Raw genomic sequence first — 12219 nt, 5'->3', positions numbered from 1 at the left:
GGTAACAAATGTATATATAATGCTTACCACCCAAAATGGCGGAGAAAGGCTAGAACTGAAAACGCTGTTGACAAACTTATAAGGAGTGTTAGGACTCTCATTGTTTTCACCTTAATATGGCCAATATAAAATGATTGTCCTAGAACAGAATGACTTTGTAAAGCATGTATAGAACTAAAGATGTGCAGGCTTGAATTATGAAGGATATATGATTTTATAAGCATTATTTTGTTTAATGCTAAATTAACCGAACAAGTAATTTTACTAAAGTGTATATTTCTCAACACCAGACCATATGTACCCTATTATTAATTTAAAAATAATATGGCCGCTCGTAGTTACCCATTCTTTCAATGCAAAGTCAGTTCCAGAGGCACTTTATGTGCAATATTTCAGAGAATATGATTTGAGGAAATCATTGCTACAAAATGAAATAGATTTCATAAATGGGTATTAGTGGTGGCCAAGATATCTGCTAACAGGTTAATTCACATAGAGCTGGCCATGTTGTATTGTCAAATATTAGAAGAATTGAAGGAAATGGCTGGTATAGCTACTACCTCATGGCTTAAGCATGATTTTGACAGTCTAGCAAACTCAAAAAATATCAGAGACCTTCTTGCGAACTTTTGAAAATGAATTTCCCAATGGCAAGTGAAGCCAATAGCACTCAAATTACAAACTTGAGAGCTGTCTTATAACGAGCAAAGGCCAAACTATACCTGCTATTTAATAAAAGTGAGATCTTTAGTGTCAATAATGTTTATTGAACAGGCGTACCTTTGAACTGATGTCTATAGCTTCTATGGCTTTGCTTTGTGACGTTATGCAAGGGAAATTTGCTGACACACAAGGGAAATATCCTGATTAAGGGCACTTGGCATTGTGAAGGTAAATGAAAAACCCATGAATATCAGAAATATTTAGCGAAACTTGAAGCAAAACCTATTTTCTGAAACCTTATCTTTGAGCAAGAGATGTAAGTAATGTCAAAAAGCTAAAAAAATGAAAAGTAATCCGTCAATTTATATCCTAATTCCAAAGGTTGAGAGCAGTGGCTAGGGGAAACAGGACACAATTAGAAAATTAAACTCTGGGAAGAAGCAAAAGGCAAGAAAATTCAACTCTGGGAAGAAGCAAAAGGCAAGATGGGCCCCTAATTCCGATGCATTTCACTCTGGCATTACAGCCTCTTGCATGTTGGATCAGGATCCCCCCCTTGTTACAGGATTCCCTTTGGCAGGATAACACCAAGGAACAGATGTCCTTGTATGTTGACAACATTTTTTTATTCATGGTTATATACTGGCTTTCAGACTTTTGGTCAGCGTTCTAGATTAGTATTAACAAATCCTACATATTCCTGTTGCCTGTTTTCTTTGTGCAATACTGGCTAAAGTTGAATATGCTTGGCTTTAAGTACCGAGGTATGAAATTTAGGAATAAACATTGATTCTTTGAATGCAATCCTACCATGCTGCTAGATGTTAGGTAGAGTAGCCATCTGGGATAATCTCCCTGTGACATATTGATTCTTAGCTGAGATCCTCTTTCTGCCTTTTCCATCACCTGTCTTCGTGGAATCCTTAGTCTGTCACTCAGGTCATCATTCTGCACTGTGTGGTTATTCAGTTCAATTATGACAGTTAGAGGAGACTCTTGAACAGTTGATAGATGAGGCAACAGGAGTAAACCTGCCTGTTGAACCTTTTAGCTTGTGTGTGGAGTCACTCCTCATTTCTCTACTCTGCAGGATGGCCATTTCAGGATGACCTTTTACCACATTTCTGACATGTTATGGACACCAGCCCATACTGGATTCCATAATTATAAGTTCCTAGTTTGATGCAATTTTGCATAATCCTGATTGAGGACCTAATTTAGTAAGGATATCTTTAATTAAAAGTTGCTGATTGGTGTATAGGGTGGCATTATCTCGTGCCACCCAGAAACCTATTATTGATATCACATTAGGTAGTTGTTAATAATTGCCGTAACTGTAGGCTCAACCTGAAAAGTTCGGTAAAACCTATCTACATTTCGTATACGGTGGGCAGATGTATTGAGATATTACCACATATGACTAGTACAGTTGCCAGGGCTTATGTGATTCCTTTGAAAGCAATGAGGAGGAAACGTTGAATTACAAGGGAGATCACACTTTGGCCTGCTATTGTATTGTAATAACATATGTAGTCGTGCTCCGTGAAGTGATAGGCCTGGTAGGATGCAAGTCATTGATTGGTATTTTGAAAGTGAGTGATAGTTGTGAAGTAAAACATTGAAGTCTTTCTCCAAATTTGACTTCAATTCAATTTAGCACTCTCAAAATGTTATCTATATTTGGGATTCCTATATGCCATGCTTTGCTGTCAAAAAGAGTGATTGATACTCCAGATCATTTCCCATTAGATCTAGAGTCATAATGGTGTAATTGGCCAATAGTGCAGTTCATTGTACTTTGACAGCCACTTTCAAGCGCTTGAGGAATAGAAGAATGTAAGATATTGTTCCATTGAGGAAAGTGATTGGAGGTGAAGCTCTTATGTACCATATGAAACAGTGAACTTCAATCTAGTTTGAGACCAGAATAATTTAAAATTGTACACAAGATGTAGTTTCATAGATCCATATTATTTATTAATGGTTATATGGATTCAAATATGGTCTCACAAAGACAAGAGTACCTCCTTTCATACCATCTAGAGCTATGTATGAATTGAATCTTTCTGGAACTTAGGGCCAGATGTACGACCAAGAATAATGCGCATGGCGAATTGCGACTCTTTTGCGAGTCGCAATTAGCGAGGCACAATTTTCGATGTACAACAGTGTCCCAATGGGGTCGCAAATTAATATTAATGAGCCTCTCGCAATTTGCGAGCCCATTGGGAATGACAGCCCTCCCAGGAATGATGGCCTGCTGAGCTCAGCAGACCACCCAGTCTGGGACTGCTTTTTAATAAAGCAGCTTTTTTTTTTAACTGCATCCCGTTTTCCTTAAAGGAAAACGGGATGCATTTAAAAAAGAAAAATGAAACTTTGTTGACTTGCTATTAGGAAGGGATGCTATTTTGTGAGTCAGGGACTCGTAAAATAGCATTTGTACATGCTATTACCCTTTTTTGCGGCTGCAAACTGGACGTTCTCCTGTTTGCGGCTGCAAAAAAGGGTCATACGTCTGGTCCTTAGTGAATTCAAAGCTTGGCTATCTTGAGAATAAATGACAAGACTGATTTGCCTAAATGTCAACTGACCATAGACTGTATTATATTGATGTTGGCAAATAGGGATATAGCTTAGGAAGGTATGGCATCTGAACATTGTAGTCTGAATAACATTTTACAAAAATACCTTGTCCTGGAAGACATTTACAAACATATTGCCCCATTGGAGTTAGAATATCTACACCCAATAAAAGATATTTTTGTAAACAATATTTAAGACTCAATATTTGAGTAAGTCTATATTTCTGACAATGATTTTCCTGACCATATAGAGGAACTTGTAGTTGAGAGTCGTTCCTCTATTTGGTCCTTGTGAGAAAGTGCCATCTTTCTTGCATGGAATGCCCCCACTTTTTGCTGAATTGCTGATGTACTTTGACTGAGTGTGCCCTGGGCTCCTGCCAATCAGGTGCCCAGGGCCTGTGTTCCTTCCCTAAAACTGCATGAATCCTAAACCCAATTGGCATCTCTGGCCACATGTCAGCCCCTGGTAAATGGTACCCTAGGTAACCAGGGCCCTGTGATCAGAGAAGGCCCATATGGGCTGCAGCACTTATTGTGCCACCCTTAGAGGCCCTGTACCCTGACACACACACACTGTCTTTGCAGGCTGAGTGTCTTGGTGCAGAACAAAACAGAGAGTCGACATGGCACACATCCCTGTGTGCCATGCCCACAAAACACACTGCCCTGGCATACCTCAGTCACCCCTCTAGCTGGGTGCCCTATGCCAGTGGTGTGGGTACAGGTGCATGAGCCCTGTGCCCCTACAGTACCCAGGTCCATTCCTGGGCACTGTAAGTGCAGTGCTGCCATTAAGAGTATATGGTGCTGGGAGATCGTCATCACGAACTCCACAGCACCATGATGGCTGCACTGAAGACTGAGAAGTTTGATATCAAACTTCTCAGCACATTAAATCCACACTGATGCCAGTGTGGGATTTAATGTAAAATGCACGACAGAGGGCATCTTAGAGATGCCCCCTGAACCTAACCAACAACCAGCGTCCTGACTGAGAGGCTGCCTAGGCTGCCACCCAGCAGACATGTTGCTGGACCCCTGGGTAGAGAGCCATCCGCTCTTGTGGGTCTGCAACAATGCACGTCCTGGGCGAGGTGCTAGGTCTCCTCCCCCAGGGTGGGCAGGTGAAGTTTCAAAGGGATGCCGCCTTTGTGAGCTTCTCCAGGCCACTTGCTGTACTCAGCAACTGGCCCCTACCGGTTCTGACCCCCACTCTGGCGGGAAGATCGGCGGGAAAACCTAAGTGAGGAAAGGGGGAGTGCTAGCCTCTGCCAACCCCACCCCTCGGGTGGGGGAGGCGAGGTGAAGCTCAACTCCGGACTCTCGCCATCTTGAGGATGGGAAGCCCTACCCAATCAGGACTAGGCTCCTGCCCCCCTACCACTGGAGAGTGGCAGGCTAGGGGGTGTACCCACCCCAGGGAAGGGATCCATTGATCCCTGACCTTCACCTACCTGTAACACCCCTAAATTTAGTATTTAGGGGCGCCCTGAACCTTCCTTCCTCAGATCCCGAATCCGAAACAAGAAAGAAGAACAAGAAGAAAGAAGACCTGCCGTGCAGCTGCTAACAAGAGGACGACACCAACTGACTTGGCCCCAGCCCTACAGGCCTATCGACCCTCGAACCTGCTCCTGCTAAAACCCGGCATCTCCAGTGGTCAGCAACCTCAAAAACCCCAGAGGACCTGACTGCCTTGCTCATCTAAAAGACTGGGACTCCCACAAGCAGTGGTTCTGCTCAAAGCAAGCAACAAACCCCTGTTGCCAGCCAGGAACCGCGACTCCTGCACACTCTGCACCTGCCAAGCCCGGCCTCTGCCTGAGTGGACAAAGACCATGAGGATGTCCCCCTGGCGACTGTGACCAAGAATCCAGCACTCAAGGACCCTCCTCGAGGCTCCTGATGACGCCTGCAGCCTCAGAACCAGGGACCCCTCCAACCGCGACCAGCAGAGGGTAAGATTTCCTGACGCGAAAAGACACCCCTGCACCCGGCGCCCTGCGGCCCCCTATGCCCAGCTCCTGGGTGCCTATCTAACCTACAGCTTCCCAACTTACCTCCCGAAGTGGTGATCGCACCTGAAGAATCTCCGTCCCCGAGCTTGCAGCCTTTGTTCATCTGGTAGCTTCTCCATTGAAATACATTGAGCACCCGACGGCTCAAAAGCACCCTGCACCCAGCCGCCCGAGTGCCCCTGGAAGCGCAACCTCTATCCTATCTTACTTCCCCACTTGCCCTGTGTGAGTGACCAGGAGCTCAGCTCCCACAGCCGTGTGGCCGGCCTGCTAGCAGCCACCAACCAAAGGCCCCCTGCCCGCCATAGGCTAACATTGGGCCTAACTCTCTCTACACACGGCTTCTCCTGTGCCGCTGAGGGTGTAACAACCTGACCCTGGGAGACCCCTGAGTCTATGCCCAGAACCTTAACTCTGCCAGTCGAGTACTTACCTGAAAGCCGATAACCTACATTTTCTCCATAGGGTAACATTGACTGGTTTCACTTGGAAATTCTTCTAAGTGTAGAGTTTTGAAACTTTAAAATATTCACTAAAACTCAGCCGAACAACGAAAACGAAATTACTCACCCGTTATCAGGAGAGATCCCAGTGCTGGATCTTGGTGCCCAGCACTGACCCTGAAAAGTAATTACAACAGTACTTACCGATAACTTGATTTTCCTCCATAGGATAACATTGCCTGGTTTTTGCCAGAAATTCTTCTGTCGATTTGTGAAACATACAAATATTCCTAAAAAATCGCCCGTGTAACAAAAACCACATTCTTATTGGAATGCTTTTGAATAAACAATGCAAAACGAAATGGTTTTAAAGCCATCACATCGGCACAGGGTCACATTTTCCTTTTAAAGTTAAGGGAAGTCTGTGTAAATATGGCACCATGTCTACAGGGCATTTACACACAGCAGGCACATCTTGCTCCCAGTGGATGGTAAACACAGTGTCATATTTATAACTGAAAATTACAGTCATTTTATGAAGAGGGAGAAATGTAAAGTGTAGAAAAATGTTCCATATTATTAACATTTTTTGGAGAAAATGTTTCTGCACTTTAAATTTCTCCCATTAAAAAAAGAAGGTTGTATATTTGTGTTATACTTGTAACAATATGCCAGAAGGTACGTCCTGTGCCACATGTACATATGACAGACTCATTCACCCATACACATATATCCCATTCATATGCACACATGTTCATACATCACCAAAGACCAAGCTCTCACTGACACACATGGCAGCCCTGTCAGCGTGTTGAAGGACTCTGTTCAAACCATAGACTTTAGCTCTAAAGACGTTTGGGTTAATCAACTTGGCCTTCAGTAGCTCACAATGATTTTCACTGCACAGTACCTCTCACTATTGAAAAGATAGAGACTCCTGTTCAAAAGCATGCTTAAAGTGTACTTCTAAACCCTTTGTTTTTGCATTGCTTATTTAGAAGCACTGCAAGTAGGAACGTGGCCGGCAGATCCCCAGCAACAAAACCAGCCCCACTGGAAGAGAAATTTGCCCTCACCCTGCCAGCTCACCAAAATGGCTAGTTCCTGGCAGGGCCGGACTGGCTGTAGCAGGCACCGGGCATCGATTTCCCTGTTGGGCCGGAGGGGTGGGGGCCAGTTTTCTGCCTGTGGGGGTGGTTTTCTCACTGGGGGCAGGGCCGGACTGGCTGTAGCAAGCACCGGGCATTTCCCTTGCCCCCCTTCCAGGGCCGGTCGAGCAGCAATCTGCCAGGGCTGGTTGCTGTTCCCAGTCCGGCCCTGGTTCCCAGTAGGCCTGTCCGGCCCTGCCAGTACCTCTTTGTGTAGTTCTGCCTATTAAGAGTCAAACCCCTTTGCAATGGAGAATAACTATTTGGACATAAAATGACACTGCTGAATTTCACACAGTATGCCACATTTCAAGGGTTTTAGAGCACACAATTACCATCTGCTTTCCGCAAGCTGCTTTGTTTGCGTTCACTCCCCTTGCCAGAAAAAAGGTCTGCAGGGACCAGAGGATAAGGTTTGGCTGCTGTTGTAGTGTAATCCTCATGTAAACCTTATGTGCTTTTTCCAGCTGGAATTACTGACCAGTGAAATCAAGTCTGGTGTTTCTGCACCTGAGAAAACCAGGTGTGGCAATACCTGGTTAGTCGTGATCAGGCAGAGGCGCGGCCAACACGTGGATACCACTCTACCCAACTCATAACCAGTCCCTGTGAAGAGCAGATGTATGGGAATTGTGCTTTTAGAATGATTTTATCTCTCTCTTTGCTGTTTGACAGGTCCACAGGGTTTTTCCTGCTGGCCTCGCTTCACAAGAAGGCACTATCCAGAAAGGGGACGAAGTGTTGTCCATCAATGGGAAGTCTCTCAAAGGCGCCACGCACAGTGATGCATCCGGGATTCTGCGTCAGGCTCGGCACCCCAAGCCAGCAGTCATTGTTGTTAAGAAAGTGAAAGAGGAGGACTGGACTTTGACTTCATTCGACTCGGTACCATCGCCGACGACTGCGACTCTAACAGGCTCAGGTGAGTGGCAGCTTCTACGACTGCTCTTTCGGGACAATAATGGATCATGTCTTTGTGGAAAAACTGAATATTGTTAGCACTTTTCAACAATTATTTCTCAACTAAAAACATTGTGGCGATGCTTTCTGTGGCATGGTCGCCTTGTGCATACACACACAATACTGGAGGCAAATATTTTTCAGTGGAAAGTCCTTTTTTAACTACAGTATAGCGCTGATATGAAACTCGGGTGCTCGTTGGAAGTAAATTACCAATATTCGACTTGAACGGGAATGGTGCAAAAACGGTTTGAGAAAGTGGCAAACAGTATTTGCTTATGGTGTAGGGGTTAGAGTCAACCCCGTGTGATGGGTAATAGCGTCAGCATAAATATTAAGCACAAACGATAAAAACTGGCAGATTTACCAGGTGGGCCACAGCGTAGGTACAGACTTCAACTAAAGCTCATCGTTATTCGTGACATGTTTAAAATCTAGAGATCACAAAATTCACACATGAAAGAATTAGCTGCTACAGATCATAGGAGGACATCTGTGCCCTGCTAAAAGATGCCTGCTGCTGCTATGGCAGGACATATTGGGAAGATGAAGTTCACTGATAAGGAGCTCGAGGTCCTGAGCACAGTGCTGCTGAAGGTGGAGTTGTGGCACATGGGCTTCCTGTCACCGAAGCAAGACTTTAGCTCAGCTTGGGTCCCCCATTTCTATCGGACCTTCTATTCCTTTACTCCCTCTGTAATTGCTGCACGTGCTGCAAGCTGCGGTCTAGGATCTACAGTGATATGGGCTGAGCAGGAGCTACATTTATACCAACCCCCATGTTATTAGCGGGTCTGTTTAGTATAAGTGCGTGCACGAAGTCGAATTATTATTGGACTAATACCATGGATTATTTGGTGGTCTAAACATAATGGGTTGGGATGCTACCCAAAGCGATTGCAGGTGGTTTAGACTATTCGCCTGCCATCTTGTTTTGTGTGTCTGTTCATGCATACAGAGAGCCTCAGCAGCAGAGAAAGGACTTGAGGCATCCAGACCTGAAACCTCTGGGGAAGAAGTAAATATCACAATAAAGGAGATTGTGCTGGTTCATTCTAGATGTTTAAATGAAAGCCAGCATGGCACTATGCTAATTGTTTTTTATAACAAATACACTATACTATTTTAACACCCTTCCCATTTGGATCCCCGTGACATTTTTCAAATACCTAGATGCGCAGATCTGGTCTTTTATATGGGAGGTGGGCGACGCAGAGTCATGCTTACAACAACACAATGACCGGTAAAAGAGGGCGGGCTAGCAGTCCCCAACGTTGAGACCTATTACATGGCAGCTCAGTTACAATAGCTGGTCAGAGACATCACGCAAAGACAAAAACCTGGTGGTGACCTGCGCACTGCTAGCCCCACTGCTTTCCGATCTCTTGTGGGTACTCCTTGGGAAAACAAGGGCACCCCAGGGAGGCTCGCACGTAAAGTAAAGACCCGGTGCTGGCGTTCGCTCTGCAGAAAATGAGTGCCACGGCCCCATACTCTCCAGACATACCATTGGACATGCTGAGGGCACTGCCGCATGGAGGTAACTGGCGTGACTTGGAAGCGTGGACAGAGACTGGAGTGACAAAGATGGGGGATCTTTACTGGAACGCAGAGCTGCTCTCCTTCGAGGAGTTCCTGGCAGAATTCAATCTGCCCCGCGGTCACTTTCTACGACATAGAGCAGTCACATCAGCAGTTCGTAAGCATTGGCGGACGGGCTCTGCAGAGCCCCCACCGCAACAGAGCTGCTACTACGTGGTCCTATCAGCAGGCACTACTAAAGCGGTATCCTGCCTGTACAAAGCTCTGCAGGCAGACCAGCAGAGCCTGTTGGAGAGACTGCGAGCCCAATGGGAGACAGACTTGGGTGTCCCAAGCCTGCCGAAGGAGTGGGACAGTATCTTGGCCAGAGTACCCAGAGAATCCAGGAATGCACGCTTTAAACTTAGTAACTATTACGTACTGCATAGGTCATATCTGACCCCGGAGAGGATAACAAAGATACTTCCAAGTGGAAGAGGCAGCCTGCCCTCGATGCAAAGAGCAAAGGGTGCACATTCTCTATATGTTTTCGTCCTGACCGAGACTGCGGGAATTCTGGGAAGAGGCCTTGCACCTACTAGTAGAGATAACTGACAAGCTCCCTCACACCCCGGCCCATTGCTCACTGGGCTGGTTCCCCTATATATCCAAAGTAACTAGCAAATTCCAAGACCAAGCATTTATCCTAGCCAAGCGCGAAATAGCTAGAAACTGGAAAACAGCAGGGGTCCTACATTGGCCACAAGGAAGAATGAGTTGACGAAGTGGGCGGGCTGCAAGGGATATATCCCAACAAGGGAAGCCCAGAGAGGACTGAGGAGTATTGAAATGGCTGGAGCCTGGGAGGCCCTGGTGGACACCTTATCTCACCCTGACCCGGAGACCCTAGTGGGAACCCCTGCGAGAGCTTAATGAGCACTCCGTGAGATGTACACTACACTAGGATCAGGATATTGCAGCACAGTCCTTCTCCCATCACAACCAATAGGCTGCTAGAGGGATTTCGACCTACCCTAGTTCCTTAGCCATATCCAACATGGATATTGGCTGCACCCAGAAAGCTCTCAACCCATATGAACTACAGATAGCTGACTCATAAGGGGGGAGGAGGGAGAGGGATGCATTTAAGTTACAAATTAACAATGTGATCACGTTTACACAGAAGAAATGCTCTCTATCTTGGTCTCCCTGACTTGCTTCTGAATAGACTTCAGGTGCAAAACTTGCCGGCTAGACTGCTACTCAGACTTCCTCCCAGGTATCATCATTTAAGGGCCCTTGTTAGACCTGGTACCATTGGCGTGAGTCTCCCTTCCATTTTTTTGCTGTTGGCTCCTTTGTTTTTGATGTGTTTTGCTGGTTTACATGCTTTGAGCAATGTGGCACTGCTATTTAGTGCCACAGTGCAAGTGCTCCCTATTGTAAATTGTTGTAATGGATTAGTGACTCCATGATTGGCTTATTTGATTTACTTGTCAGACCCTAGTACAGTGCACCATGTGTGCCCAGGGCCTGTAGATCAAATGCTGCTAATGGGCTTGCAGCACTGATTGTGCCACCCACAGAAGTAGCTTGTAAAATGTGTCTCAGGCCTGCCATTGCAGAGCCTGTGTGCAGTCTAGTACTGCCATGTCGACTTTGTAAGTGCACCCACTTACCAGTCCCTAAACCTTCCTTTTTCTACATATTAGCCACCCCTAAGGTAGGCCAAATGGCAGGGTACATTGTAAGTAAAAGGTAGGACATGCCCTGGTGTGTGTGGCATGACCTGAAAGTGAATTACAGAAAATTTCGTTTTTCACTATTGCAAGGCTACCTGTCCCCATAGGCCAGAATAGGCAGTTTGATTATAACATCTTATAATCCTAACTGACCCAGGGAACATGGTAGAAAAACTAATTTAGTATGCCTGAACTCAGAATGTTAAAATACATCTTTTAGTGAGTGTGATTTTTACATTCTGTGTTTGAAAATACCACTTTTAGAAAGTAGGTATTTTCTTGCCTAACTATCCAGCTGCCTCTTCTAGATTGTGTATTGCATGTCTTTTTTGTGAGTGACTGGAGGGCTTGGGCTCCAGCAGTCTGATGAGTCAGGGCTGGGCTGAATAGGACCGTGGCTGATTAGAGAGTAGGGGGCGAAAATTTCCTTTCACTCCCCTGAGCCCTCATAGAATAATGAGTAGGGGAGGAGATTTCCTTTCAGCTACCTGGGCCAGGTCTGCTTTCAACAATGCTGTCTTAACCTCCTGCCAGGAAGCTGCAGAGAAATGGTTTTGGCTGGGCACAGGCACCCTCTTCCTTCAGAGGACAAAGGATTTACTGGTTTAAATATTGGGGCCCAGACCCCAAGACTTTAGATCACTTCTAGGAATCAAGACGAACCTTTGCCAAGGAGAGGAACCAAAGAAGCTGAAGGAGTTGACTGACCCTGTGCCATTGTGCTATTTTCTGGGGCTGGCCTGCAGTGGGGACTTATTTGCCAAGAAAAGGAGAGGTAACTTTTAATGAACTTTCATCATCTTGAAGAAGAATCTCCAACGGCTTGAAGTGTGCTTGCCTCCTGCTGAAGTCTCAGGGATATTGACTTCACCACCAGCTCCCCCCTGAATTTCCTTGCTGGGAATTCTGTCTGCAGTAGCTTGCGTATTGTTGGGAGCTGGAAGCGCGTTGCAACCAGAAGAAGCGTGTCTCCGTCACAGCTGTTTGTCATCGCATCACAGGAGAAGCGTGTCGCTACCGCAAGGGTTGCTGTTGCATCACCGGAGAAGCGTGTCGTAGGGTCTGTCGCGGCTCAGAAGTTACTGAGTTCGCCGCACGACCGTCGGGTGTGCACGTATCACCTTCACGTCGTCGCA

General features: G+C 45.9%; 1 protein-coding gene across 1 annotated transcript in view; it reads left to right on the top strand.

Annotated features, from left to right (window-relative positions):
* Positions 1–12219, top strand: part of IL16 (interleukin 16) — a 482340-nt gene that overhangs the window by 433902 nt on the left and 36219 nt on the right. The window contains exon 17 of the mRNA XM_085644300.1: positions 7536–7782. Within this exon, the coding sequence (XP_085500426.1) occupies positions 7536–7782 (247 nt within the window). The remainder of the gene's footprint in view (positions 1–7535; positions 7783–12219) is intronic.

Source organism: Triturus cristatus, chromosome 3_1 (genome assembly GCF_964204655.1).
Source record: "Triturus cristatus chromosome 3_1, aTriCri1.1, whole genome shotgun sequence".
NCBI lineage: Eukaryota > Metazoa > Chordata > Amphibia > Caudata > Salamandridae > Triturus > Triturus cristatus.
This window is presented reverse-complemented; position numbering and strand designations above follow the sequence as displayed.